This window comes from Urocitellus parryii, chromosome 12, assembly GCF_045843805.1.
Source record: "Urocitellus parryii isolate mUroPar1 chromosome 12, mUroPar1.hap1, whole genome shotgun sequence".
Taxonomy (NCBI): Eukaryota; Metazoa; Chordata; class Mammalia; order Rodentia; family Sciuridae; genus Urocitellus; species Urocitellus parryii.
The window spans coordinates 10,064,644-10,078,858 of NC_135542.1; the positions used below are offsets into that span (position 1 = coordinate 10,064,644).

Here is a 14,215-nt window from a genome sequence, read left to right on the forward strand (position 1 = left end):
CATCCCTACATTCCTGTCCTGAAAGGAAACCACTCAGAGGCAAGGTGGGTCCAACCACCTCCCATGTGTTCACTCATCACTGTGTTCCAGCATCACCCCAGTTAACAGTCCTGATGGGATTGGATGTGGCTCAGAGTGTCACCCTCATGAGCTCTACCCTGCCACAGCTGCAGTTCTGCAGTGGGAGAAACTCAAAACCTCAAAACACATGCACATGAAAGAAAAGAGCAAGAGCCAGAGCCCAAACAGGCCAGGTGTGGCAAAGACAGCTGGAGTGCCTAGGTTGGGACTCAGAATTCTGTCAGTGGGGTGGCATTGCTGCTGGCACCAGCATGATAACCGAGAGCCAGCCCTGCTCATTTTGGGGAGCAGTGTGTTGGGGAAGGCAGCAGAAATTGAGAGGCAGGATTGAGTTTGGCCCTAGGAGGAGGTTGGGTAAGAGGCCAGTGTGGGTTGGAGGGCCTGGGCAGATAGAGAGAGGCCAGGGCACACCCCAAAGCCTGGAGACTGCACTGGATGTCCAGGGTTGTGAAACACCCTCCCCTCTTACTCACAACTGAGAGCAAGGGGCATTGATGAGTTCAGTTTGTGTGCGGCTGCATCCAAGGTGGCTCGGCTAGGCACCTCTGTTTCCTTGACTCAGGAGGCTGGGAGTCCAGGCTCCACCGAGGCTCGGCTGGGAGGATCGGACTCTGAGTTTATGCCTGTGTTCCTGGTAGGATCCATGTTGGCTGAGCCTCAGTGTTTTTGTAATGAGAGGATGGGTGACCGTCATGTCTTTATCACAGGACACACTTGCTAAATGGATTTGTTTGCTCTGAGGAGGAAAGAGAGAGGGGGGAGTGGTGCTGGAGACAGGGATGCAGACAGGGGTCATGGACTTGGCATAACTCAGTCTTGGAGGTGATATCCCATCACCTGTACCCACTTCAATTCCCATGAATCCAGAGGCTGAGCCCCCTTGAGGTGAGGGGTGAACCGGTTCTGGGCAGCAGGATGCTGTGGTACCTCGGAGTCTCTGTGAGACCCCAACACTAGACACACTTGGCCCTTTTGAAATCTTAGGAGAAGCCTTGGGAAGTTGTATGGCAGAGGGGAGCAGCCTCTGCATCTCAGTCCCCTCCAACTTGCCATGGTGTAGAGAGGGAACTGCAGCCACGATGGGACGGACATTGGCCATGTCCCTGTGTGGGACACAGGCCTGATTGAGTTAGGGTGCATTCTTTGTCTCTCCCCTTCTTGTGATTGTCCCATCTGTACATTTGTGCTTTAGCCACCTGTGAGTCCCATCTCTGGTTTCAGAGAGAATAGAGGGTGTTAGGGGCCAATAGACACAATAAACCCTAGAGATTAGATGCTACCCTACTTTCCAGAAAAGACTGGGCACACCATGAGTTGCACAATGATGGGACCGGGGTCCAAAAGCGGCTGAGAGGGAAGGACTGGTTGTGAATGCATTTTTGAAGGCTCCAAGCTGGAACTCTAGTGGCACCAAGCAGGGCAGATGCTGGTGGGGATGTTTGGGTAGTTGTTGGTGAACACCTGCGCACCTGAGATGGGTAGGCATGGAGGAGAAATCAGCAGCCCATAGGGCTTTTGAAAGTGGTCTTATGTGAAAAGAGGCTCAGGTATGGGCACAGGAAATGACATCATTGCCTTGACAATGGATCAAACAGAACATGGAACCCTGGTATCCAGGCACCCACTTCACTGACCAAGCCATCCGAGCTCACTTGGTTGGAGCCACTGGAGGGAGAAGGATGTTCTCCTGTGGTTGCAGACAATGCCGAGCCTCAGGCTCCCAGGAATCTCAGGGGGGCCAACTAGCCCTTTTGTGGATACACTGGGTGAGGCTTCATCTTAGACGCCAGAGCCTCTGGCGATCTTCGCAGAGGAGCTCAAGAGTAACAGTGAGTAGCACAGGGCAGGTGAGCCCAGCAGGCCCTCTAGTCTGATCCCTGATGAATGGCCCAGGACTCCTATTCTGACTCTGTGTGTGTGTGTGTGTGTGTGTGTGTGTGTGTGTGTGTGTGTGTGTTTGTACTGATGGGAACTGTCCCATTGTGCTTTGACTCTAGTGTATTGGCACAAGTCATTTTTCTGTTTGTCACCATTTCCATTTTGAACCCACCATTCTTGGTCCCAACCCAGGGTGAAAATGATCAGAACACGGAGGAGCCCTTCAGGGTTCAGAGCCTTGAACCTTACAGGCAGGACCAGCTTAGGAATGAGCTCCTGCCTGTCATTTGTGGGAGGAACCTACAGTTCAGCAGCAACATGGGGTTAATCTCCTGGGATTTCATCCCCACCCAGCAGGTGCTGGATCTCTTGTTCCCAAGGTAAGCACCAGACCACCAAGCCCAAGTGTGTAGCCCCCTCATGCCTCTGTCTTGGGGCTGCCATGTGCCTCTCAGGGACCCAAAGTTTTGTGATACCTAATGAGATAGAGGACCACACTCATAGTGGAATGTCAGCCCCGAATGGTACGAGTCCTGGAGGTGCCTGCCACAGCCTTGCAAGGGCAGTGAACTTCCCCTCTCAGGCAGAGAAACCATCCTGACTCCAGCTGATCCACAGAGGTCCATGGAGCAGTCCCCACACACTGGGCACCACAGCTCAATGGTGTGCACTGAGCTCATTCCCAGGTGGACTCAGTGAGGCCAGGTGGTCTTTCTGGTGTGATGTTGGCTTTGTGAAGAACGTAGATCTGTGCCAGAGGCGTCTCAAAACTCGGGCCTTGGGAAAAGCACTTTTGGGTTAATAAAGACATGTTAGTTTCCATAGTGGGACAGAGCGTCCTAGCTGGGACATAGCTGGACAGGGGCTTTGGACATGGCAGCTCCCACACCCAGAGATATGTGGGAATCAGCAGTTTGGGCTCATTCACTGGTGAACATGGAGAAAGCACCCACTGTGTGAAGACACGTTTCCAGTCACGTTTCATAATTCAGTGAAAAATGGGGTGCAAATGATTGCCATTGTGTCCCTTTTCATGGGGTCAGCCTAAACCGCAGGTGCCATGAGTACATATCCTCCATGGGACTGCATCCCTGACTCCATGAGGCATAACTGCACGTTGTCCTCTTCAGTGACTATGGTGGACCCTTGGACCAACTTCAACATGGAATGGGCTTGGGGTCAAGAGGGTGGGCTCCTGTTTCCAGAATAGGGACCTGCAAGGTGATTTGACTTGGGAAGGCTGAGGAAAGACTGCTCTGCCCAATTCAGTTTTCTGCCTGCAGTGTAAGGTGTGGGGCTTCAACAGTAGGAGGGGTAAGGCGGGGAGTTGTAGGTGGAGTCAGGGTCCTCTGGGGAAGGCCCTGGGATAATGGATCCCCCCACACCACACCTCCCTGTCCTCCCCCAGGGCCACAGAGATGTGGTCTGCACTCATGGGAAAAGAGAGGTCCACCGCTACTCAGGGGAACTCAGTGAGAGCTCACAGAGAATGAGGTAGCATTGCAGCCCACGCCAGGGGAGGAGGTGTCTCTTGAGCCCCGAGAAGAGTGGGCAGGAGGACAGACACTCCCAGAAGGTGCATTCCAGGTTGGAGAGCATGTAGCCAAGAGGAAGAAGAGTGTCAGGCCTGCCCAGAGGAGGGGAGAGCTGGTCAAACCATGGATCTAGCGCTCCTTCGTTGAAGGTTCTTTGCCTGTAGCGACCTGTCCTGACCCTGCCTGTACAGCCACTGTGTCTTGCCTGAGGTGGACTGGTGTGTTCAGAACCAGGGACGGTTCAGGAGGGTAGGGTCAGAGGTTTGCTCTGGAGGCCGTGGCGAAGGCAAGGCCAGGGTTTTGCTGACTCCACACCTGCCTCCCCACAGTGCCTCATCTTCCTTCCTGGGGACCTGGGTGAACTTCTACTCCGAGGCTTCCCATCAGCCTCCAGGCTCTCTGAGTCTGCAGCAGCTGCTGCCGTACATGTGGCTCCTCCTGAGTGGCTTTAACCTGGAGCACCAAGCACACCACCTGCTGGCCCAGGTTGAAGATGGCAGATCAAGCCAGGCAGAGCCTGAGAGCCAGGCGGACCGGGGTGAGTACCTAAGTACCTCAACACACCTCCAAACCATACCCCTCCAATTAGTGTAGCCCTGTATGAGTAGATGAGTCCACTGTCAAGGTGGAGGCACCCACCATCAAGTGCTTTTCCCCAAACCCACCTGTGATCATTGCTGCAGTGGGGAGAAAACCTTCAACACATGAGTCTTTGGGGACCAATCCAGATACAAAGTCTAGCTGTTTCTCTTTGATGGGTCCAACGTGAACTAAGAGGTACTGGGGTACAAGGGGCTATTTCCTTGAAAGGTGTTCTGTAGTGGACCTCCTGTGCATAGAGGGTCCTCAGGGATTAATCAGTGGGGAGTGTTTGGTGGAACAGAAGCTGGATTCGGGGGCTCTCAGGTCTGTGTGTGAGACCTGAGCTGGCAGAGGCTCTCAGTTGTGGGGGATGTTGGGTAGTGTATTCCTTGAGTGTCACCTACCACGCCTCTGCCCCTGCCTTTCCAGAGCTGAGGGTCCCTGCTGATGCGAAAGTATATCACGGCCTGATTGGAGGAGTGCATTACGACTTTCTTCTTCGAGAAACAGATGCCAGCAAGTCGTTGAAGGTCAAACCAAAGGAGGTAAACAGCCACCTTCTTCAGTCTTTACTCCTGGTGCCACTCCACCAAGGGGACAAGAACCTCAGGTTCTGGATGGATGTTGTAGAATGCCCACAGAGCCAACTGCCAGGCTGGGTGGGGTGCAGTTGCTGGGCTTTGCTGATGTTGTCATCCCCCACAGTTCTTGGAACCTTCTGTGGCAGTGGCATCCAGGACCCCAGCAGCTGTGAGCAGCAGCTCTGCAGTGGCTGCAGGATCATTGCCCCAGGCCACCCAAAGCAATGAGTGCTGCATGAGAAAAGTCACCAGTAGCAGCTCCTCACTGCTTCACTCCAGCGAGCAGGTGGAAGACAGCCGCGTTGTTCACGTCCTCCTAGAGGGACAGAGCCTGAGGGAGACAAAAGCGCATCCCGGTAAGCCCGACAGCAGGGCTGCCTCCTGGGTGTCCACACAGTGGAAGGCAGGAGACACAGCCAACCCCAGGGCTATGGTGGGAAATAGAGAAGAGAGAGGTCCGTCTTAAGGGCTTGACCTGAGGAGGGAGAGCATCAGCTATGCCCAGCTTCCGTGGTGAGTGGGCCTGTGTATTGTGGGTTTTGCAGGCCAGAAGTGCAGACGGAAGTGCTGTGGACAGATGAAGGCAGAGATATGTCCAGGGTGCAGGCTGCAGTGCCTAGAACTTGGTATTCTCAATGAGTGAAGTTGGAGCAGAGGAGGTGGCAGTGACTTGTCACATGTGTAGGAGGGGATGTGTTCCTGGTGGCAGGGAAGAGAACCTCCTTAGCATGACTAGGTGTAGGAATTTGGGGTCGGGATCACCTGGGGGGTCATGCCAAAGCTTTGGAATGTTAGGCTTTGCATGTATGTAAATACGGAGCTAAAGGGGTTCTTGGCAGAATTTCTATGGATGTGCAGTAGACACGCTAATGCTGCAGGTGTCCAGCTGCAGAGGAGACATGTTCAGTGACTGCCAGTGCTGAGTCAAGTACATCATTACAACCAGACCCGCACCGAGCTTCCAGAGGCCAGGGCCTCTCAAAGCTATCATGAAGCACTCAAGTGCACACTCTTGTATCTGAGTCTGTTTTGTGTCGTGGCAGTCAGGACCCAAATTTTCAGTGCATCTGCCTCTTCCACCCACAAAGGCAGCCTGCATCCCAGATCACACTTGGTGCGCAGATCCCTGGCCCATTGCTCTCATCTCAGTGAGATGAGAGTGTGTCTGTGCATAGGCAGTTTGGTCCTTTGACATGAGTGGAATGTGGCTCCCCAGGGGGAGGGGAGATGGCAGGTACAGGCAGATATTTGTACCAGGATTGTTCTAGTAGCACATTGCAAGAACCCAGGTGGTATATGGAGGACACACTCAGGTAGCAGGATAACAAGATTGTGCCCTTGTATATGTAGCTGAGATTTCTCCTGAATGTTTGACCACAGTCTTCTGGGTAGCTCTTCTAAAAGCCATTCTCTGATGACATTTGTCCCACCCTGATCCAGGTGACCTTTCAGGAGACGGTGACAAGCCTCATCCGCAGGGCCTTGGACCAAAATTTGTTGCAGCATGAGGATGTGGACAACTTTGAGCTGCTGTATATGATGTCTGAGGATGAGAGTAAGTAGGACAATCAGACAGTGGGGAGACATGATCCACAGTGGGCTCAGGATAACTGACAGCCAAGAGAAAGTGGGCCTTGGCCCCAAAATACCAAAGTGTGATGGGCCTGGCGGAGACTCTCAGGGGTTGTGGGTGTTTTGTGGCATAATCCTTGAGTGCCACCTAACAATTCTCTCCACTTCGCTCTGCAGAAATCAAGGTCTCTGACCACTCACTCGTGTGTCTGTCCATGAATCTGGGAGTACAATATTTCATCATGAGGAAACGCCCCCAGGTCAAGGGAAAGGAGGTAAACACCTACCTTATTCAAGCTGTGCATGTGCTGCCATTCCACTCCGACCTGAGGAAATAAGAAGCCTCAGCACCTGGACATATTTGCTGGAAGCCCATAGAGCCAACTGACAGTCTGGGGTGGCTTTCTGTTTCTGGGTTTGCTGATGTTCCATCCCCCACAGTTCTCAGAATCAACCTGCAAGTCCTCCAGGCCGCTTTCCCACAAGCAGGTGGGAGACACCTGCTTAATTCGTGTCCACTTAGAAACACAAAGTCCAGAGATGGCCAAGAGTGTTCTGGTAAGCCTGGGAGCAGGGGTGTCCCGTGGTGCTTACACCTGGGTGGGGAGCAGACACTGGTCCAATACCATGGACTACTCATGCCCTCTTGAATTTGGAGCTTCTGGATGATCAGGAGGATAGATGGGAATCAAGAAGGGAGAGGTCAGTGTGAAGGGCTGGAGCTGAGATGAGCGAGTGCAGCAGCTTGTCCACTGCCATGTCTGAGGGAGTCTGTGTGTCAGGTGGCAGCATGCAGTCCAGAAGGGCAGGGACAGGTATGGGTGACAGATGAGAATAGGACAGGAACTAGGTTGCAGGTTCCCTTGTATGGGATGCTGACGTCTATGGAGGAGGACAGCAGTGTGAGGTTCTCCGTGTTCCTTGAACAAGGAGCTGAGAGAGTCTCTCTGCAGAGTCGATATGGATGTGGAGCAAGCACACTAAATGTCCAGGTAACCCAATGACCACCCTTGCCGGATGAGGTGCCCTCCTACATCCCAGCCAGCACTGAGCCTCTGGAGGCCAGGAGCTCTCGTGGCTATCTTTCAGCACTCCTGTGTGTGGTCATGTTCCTGGGTCTGTTTTTGGCCCTGGCAATCCAGACCAAAGCCTCTAGGTTTTGTGCCTAGGCCATTCCCAATGCCGCCTGCATCCTCGGGCATACCTGGGATCTTGGAGGCTATTGTCCCATTCCTCCCAACTTGTGGGATGAGATTGCATCTGTATGCAGGTAGTGGGGTCCTTTCACTCCGAGAGGAGTGCAGCTCCACAAAGAGCAATGGCAGGCCCAGGAAGTCCTATGTACAAGGATTGGGCTAGTAGCCTGTGGGAAGAGCCCACACGATGAGCAGGAGGTCAGCCTCAGGTAGTAGGGTCATGGGTGTTGCACTTGTATTTAGAGTGGAGGTGCCTCCAGAATGCCCCTGCCCACTGTCCTTGAGTAGTCACTTCAAGGCCCATTTCCTGAAGGCCTGTCTCCCATGCTGCTCCAGGTGACCTGCCAGGATAGGGCTCCTGTTGTCATCCGCAGCGCCCTGGACCTACACTTCCTTACTGAGGAGAATCCAGAGGATTATGAGCTGGGCCAAATCATCTCTCGCCGTCAGAGTAAGTGAGACAATCAGATAGCAGAGAGCAAGGGTCAGGATGTGGACTCAGGTCAACTCTTAGCAACAAAGAGTAGTCTCTGACCCCCAAGAACACTCCAACAGGTGTGTTGGGTTCGTGCACAAAGCCAACTGCACTTCTGCTGGTGGAAGGTCTTGAGGTCCAATAGTATACCCCAGTGGATATTGCGGCTCCCCACCAGGTGCCCTCCCCTGGACATGAACAGGCATCCAAAGCTGACATCTTTGAGGAGTGAGGAGGAAAGCCTCTCTCCAGGAGCAGTATGTTTTCATGGTCTGGGATAGGAGTGGTTTCAAAGGAACATGGGAATGCATGGGCTAAAGAGGGAACTGGCATTTTGTGGACTGAAGCAGTACTATTGAAAGCCTTCTGTGTGACCAAAAAACCACTGCCTGGGCAGAGCATTGCCAGGATTCTAGCAAGCAGTAACAGGATGAAATTGGGAAGAAAACACAGCCTGGGAGACAGCCTGAATCATCTGTTTTTGCATAAATTCCATGGTCTTACGCACCTGAGTCCACTAGGCAAGGAGTGATCACAATAGCCAGGTTGTGATCCCTAACTAAAGTCAGATGAGGGCTTCCTGAGCACTTAGCCACAGAGCTCATCTGATAATAATGCCAGCGCTTTTTTGTTGGTTGGTTGGTTGGTTTTTGTGAGCCAAACACCACAGCAGCCATTATCCCAGCCTATGTACCCTGAAGACCACCATCCCTATGAGTTCTAGGATCACTTGTCTCCTATCTTAACCTACTGTTAGGTTAGTAGAGTCTATGGAAGAGGAAGTCTGCCTGGGGCCTTGGTAGCCTAAGAAATTCATAGCAGAGATCTCCACATCCAACCCAGAAGGGATGGAGAACAGGCTCTAGGTTAGAGGAGGGTGACAGGAAACACATGTTCAGAGGAAGGAGAAGCGGCTGTTGTATTCCCCCACTCGGGGTCATGGCACCACTGGGCCATACACCATGTTGGAGGGAAGCAGTCCCTTTGCTGGTCTTTGGAACCATTGTTCTCAGTAGGGCAGTATTTGGAATGTGGCCTCCATTCTCAGAAGCCTGGTTCACATGGAGGCGGGCTCCACCAACGCAGAAGCATGGCTCTAACGTGGTATCCGTGCTGGTCAGCCTGTCCTCACTGTGGCCATACTTGAGGAAAATAACTCAGAGGAGGAATCCTAGGCCTTTTCTCTGGGTTTCATAGCTTTCTCTTTGGTTGTGCACTGAGGCTGTCCATAAAGCTCTAGTGTGTGGCAGTGGAGAGCTCCTCAGCCCTTGCCACAAAGGCATAGACTGGGAGAGAGAGAACGAGGCTGGCAGAGAGGGAGAGAGAGAAAGATGGAGAGGGAGGACCTCTACTTGGAGAATGAGGATTCAGTGGAGCCAACAGGAACAAGGTACTGTTGCCCAGGGCACAACCCTGTTTAGGTCTTCCTCCAACCATGCTCAACCTTTCTTCCAGTCCCTCCCACCCCCCAGTAGTGTATTCATCTTGAATGAGAATTTCATGTTGACATCAGAGCACTCACCATCCAATGCTTCCCTCCAAACCCACCTATGAAGATGGCTCACGTGGGGACTGAATCTTCGGCACAGGAGCCTTTTGTGGGAGATTTCAGATGCCAACCCTAGTGGTGTGCTTTGGCAGATGCAAGAGGACCTGAGATATTCTGGAGTCCAAAGCCTTTGGTAGGAACAGACATTAGGTCTGTTGAAGTGCTCTGCCTAGTTCTTCCTCAGGGAGGACTGTGGAGGCTGTCTTTGTTGGTATTGGTGCTGAATTGGAGAGCTCTCAGGTGTGTGGCTCTGGCCTTTTCTGGCACAGGCTCTCAGATGTTGGCGTGTCCTAGGGAGCACCTCCTGAGTGCCACCTTCTTTTTGTACACCCCTCTCTCCCCAGAGCTGAGGATTCCAGCAGAGGCCAACGTATTTTATGCCAAGAATCCTCACAAAAAATCCAACTTTGTGCTGAGGAAAAGGAGCCTCTCCCAAAAGAATGATGGGTGGATCCAGCCTCAACCTCCCTCTCGTCCTGGAAAGAAGGCTCCAGCCCTCCTGAGGATGCTTGCAAAACCATTCTGCTGCTGTGTGCCTGGGCGGGGCTGAGGCAGCCCAGGAATATTTACATTGATTACTATTTTCTTCAAAGTTTGAATCTATAGTTTGCCATTGTCCTTGACCTTGTTTAGTAACACAGTTGTTACTCTATCCTGTATTTGTTGTTTCCATTAATATATTATTATTTTAAAATATATATGTTTTTGTTACCTGATCTACTGTGATGATTTGAGTATACTAAATGTAGCAGTGATTCCTAAAGGACACATCCAAACCAACAGGAAGGAATGTTTCATTCTATCAGCAAGAACTTTGGTTTTTAGGAGTTTGGCAGATGGCATTATCTGAGTCAGTTTTCCAATGGGGGCAATGAAGTATCAGCTATGATGGTACAAACACAAACAAAGACACACAAACACACACAAGAGCACACACACTCACTGAGAGATAGATAGACAGATGGAGTTGGTCTCTGCTGAAATACTTTGGAGACATGGTTCTGATTTCTCCCCTTTTGGAGTATTTTCAATTGCACAAGGTGCCTTGCAAATGAACCCATGTCTGAGGAAGACATGCATGTGTACTTCACATGCCACTTTTCACATAGCAGGAAGGTCATGTAATATTTTTCATGCAGCTGTCTTTTGACTGTGAACCATCCCATGAGGTCAGCTGTGGAATTTTCAACTTGTAGCATCACAATGGGGATCCACTCTTTGGATTTGGGGATATTTCCGATTTTCTTGATTCAGATTGGAATGATATATATATTAGTTTTTGATGAAAATTCTGCATTTGATGGTAATGAATGTCGTGCATCTAGGAATCTGTAGAGTGCAGACAATGAATGGATGCCTACTGTTGTCTGGACTGGTCTGAAAAGTCCTGTAGCATCTGAGCATGTGTGAGGGCTGTACAGGTCTTGCAAAAAGTCCAGGTCAGATGATCCTGCACAAAGCTGAACTCCTAGTGGTCTCCACAACAGTGTAAGGGCCAAGGAGAAACACACTTCCACACAGAAGTTGGGAAGCTACCTTATGAAGGTGATCATAGGTACGGGATTATTAATATATCCAGGTTGGCATCTATTATTTTTTTAGCTTTTGACTTTCGCAGCTGTGGGCATCTTGACAACCATCAACTCCCTGTAAGCACAGACAACTCTATAAGAACCTGAGGATAAATTTCCCTGTGCATGTCCCCTTGTGAAACTGCTTAAGCACCGCCTGGTTTACACACAGGTGGAATTTCTAGGTCAAAGTGTACATGTTTACTTCTTTGACTAAGCACTGCCAGGTGGCTCCTCTGCATAGCTCTACCTGTGGCCAGGATTGTATTATCTAGCTTTCTAACTTTTGCATGTTGAGTAGATACATAGTGGGAGCACACTGTTTTTGTTGGTATTTTTCTTGGTATCTATTCTGATGCTTTTCACTGGGGGATTTTTTCCTGTGAAAATGGGCTTCCTCTACTTGACCTTATTTTCTTCTTTTTAAAATTTTTTCAATGTGACTTTTTAATTTTAGTTTTATTAAAGACATTGCCCCTTGCTTGCATAGTCTATATCTAAAGCACTAGTCCTTGCTCCAAGGCCCAGCTTGCTCTCAGCTGCCCCAGGAGGGGAACAGTCTTTGGCGGTAGACAAGAGACACCCCTGCAGGGGGCACAAGTGCTTTGGCCCTCTGGTGTCTTGCCAGCAGTGCTTCCCATGCTCACAGAGGGTTTCAGACACTGAGTCAATGGTCCAGGTGGTCTTTTGTTCAGTCTGATCTCAAATTGAGCTCCTCTGAGAGGTCATATTGAAGTCCTTGTGTGTACCTGATCCATCATTTTAAACAATATTCCAAGTTCACTTTTTGTGTGTACGTGGGTTCTGGGGATTGAACCCAGGGCCTTGAGCCTGTGAGGCAAGTGACCTACCTGAGCTACACCCTCAGAGACCCCTGTAAAAGTATTTCCCCTTTGCCTCGGGGTCTAAGTTGCCAAGGCTGACCTCAAACGTTCCTCTTGCCTCAGCCTCCCTGGTGGCTGGCATGACAGGCATGCACCTGGGACTGTCACACTCGAGCCTGTGATGGGAACTCATGTGCATCTGTCCAGGGCTGAGCATGGTTAGGCAGAGCTGTGCTCCAGGCTCCCTGCAGGGCTGTGGAGGCTTCTGCTGCCCAGCAGCCCTGGTGCCATGGCCAGGGCTCCTCCCAGCCGAGGGCAGGCAGCTGCCCATTGCTGTAGGCTGACCTTATTTTCTTCTTATGGCACTCGTCCGTTCTCTGGAGTATGTTGTATGGTTTGTCCATTAGGAGTCTAACAGGTCCTCTAGAACCTTCAGACAATTAGTAAAATTCCTAAACAGTAAGTGAGCACGCGCAGAAATTGGGCTAATATTTTGGGAAGAACAATGTTGGATGATATATTCATGGCTTGAATATATCATCCAACATGAAGTTATATTTTATTACTTACAAAATAATAAAATAATGAAGCAATACCATGGGCTGAGCTAAAATAGATCCTTAGGATCTTAGGCATTCTGTAATAAATCTGTGTCACTTGAAGTATAGAGTTGATCGACTCTGAGTAATGAAACAGAAGTAAAGGTATCAAAGCAAATGATCATCTGTTTCCAATTTTCTGTGATTTGGTTCAAGTGGTAAAGTGGTGATATTTATTAATAATGGATCAAATAGGTTCATAATTGTTTTAGAGTACAATTAGATGCCTTCAAACTTTAGGCTACATGGGCACATTTGAGAACGGTTCCAGCCATTCTCTCATCCTTTGGGTCATTCCCCTCCTATGTCCTGTGAGACATTTTCTATGTGAGGCTTTAAGAAGAAGAAGAGAATATTCTGTAAAGAAAACCTTGTGATCTGTGCAGTATGAAGTTGAATGGATTCATTCAGAAATCAGAAATTCTATTGAAAGATATTTATTTGCATGAGCCAAATAAAACCTATTTTTAGGCATCCTGGTGAAGACAAGGTTTTATCTTTATGTCTCATTTTCTATGTTTTGTTGTTGTTGTTGTTGTTGTTAGAATGAAATTCATATGTTGCCAGACCATTCTATCAGATGTGTAACTAGATGCCATTTAAATTACCCACTTTTACATGGTAGACAGTTTTTAATGAACACTGCCTGTCTGCACCTTTTTTAAAAACAGGACTGGGATCAGAAGCCCAAATACCAATGGTTAGCTGGAACATACTTTTCATTTGGCCTATCTGTCAGTATTCCCTGAGGTCATCTGTGCAATCAGCTTCGTTACTCCTGCTCCCTCACTGGATTTCATAGAAACCATATGCTATGTATGAATCAGGGACACCAATCCCACAACATAGCATTCTTGGAATATCCAAAGTCCCACTTTTCACTTCGCCATGCCTGAGATCAGCAGTAATATTTATCAGCAAATGTGAGATTTTCAAAGATCCAATTCTATGTGCTCCTTTCTCATAGAGCCTTAGGCAGGGATATAGCATACATAAATATTAAGTAAAGTCCATAGTTTTTAAAATGTCATCCATTGAATAGTTGACACATGTCTGAGATACTTTTTATTTTGGAGGAGGTATTATTTAATAGGGAATTCCAACAGCTACCTAATAGTGAAATGAGAAGTCTTGCATCCATTTTATTTTGTTTCTGATGATTTTTATGAGTAAGGGTAAGATACTTCCTTGTTCTGATGCAGATGTTGCCCACTTTTGTGAATGGATGCGGGGTGTCACCTACTACTTGCATATCTGCATATTGGGCTTGACACTGCTATCGTACTTGGTAGTTGGCAAAAAGTCAATACTGAAGTTAAGCTCTTGTGTTCTAGCAGCAGAGCTGAAGATCCTTGATGTGCCACCTTCTGCAATCCATGCTGCTCTCTTCATGTTCCTTATTGACTTCCTGGTGATGAGCATCATGGTCTCCTGGTCTTGAGAATGGCCAAGCATTGCTCTGTGAATGTGGAAGATGGGCATGTGGAAGGCTCCAGGGAGGAGGGATCATTGAACATGTACTCTAATCCATGTGCCTGTTGAATGACCTGTTTTTTTATTTTTGGGTTTTAAGGGAGACACTGCCCTCAAACACTTCTGTGCAGCTGGGAATGCAGGCTTCTGCTTCACCTTGCAGGGAGCATTAACGAATCCTTTCCAGAAGACATGAGAAGAGAGAAGTGAGCCTCTGGTATCATGCAGGTTCCTTGCATTGCCCATGGGCTAGAAGAGAGAAGAGTTGCTTCATGAGATTTGATCCCCTTTTTCCTGAA

General features: G+C 49.5%; 1 protein-coding gene across 1 annotated transcript; it reads left to right on the forward strand.

The window, feature by feature from the left end:
* Positions 1-6,480: 6,480 nt before the first annotated feature.
* Positions 6,481-10,067, forward strand: LOC144249565 (ral guanine nucleotide dissociation stimulator-like). The gene is made up of 4 exons (XM_077791678.1): positions 6,481-6,504; positions 6,671-6,787; positions 7,762-7,876; positions 9,794-10,067. The coding sequence occupies exons 2-4, from the start codon at positions 6,770-6,772 to the stop codon at positions 9,997-9,999; spliced, it is 339 nt and encodes a 112-aa protein (XP_077647804.1). The 5' UTR covers positions 6,481-6,504; positions 6,671-6,769; the 3' UTR covers positions 10,000-10,067.
* The last annotated feature ends 4,148 nt before the right edge of the window (positions 10,068-14,215 follow it).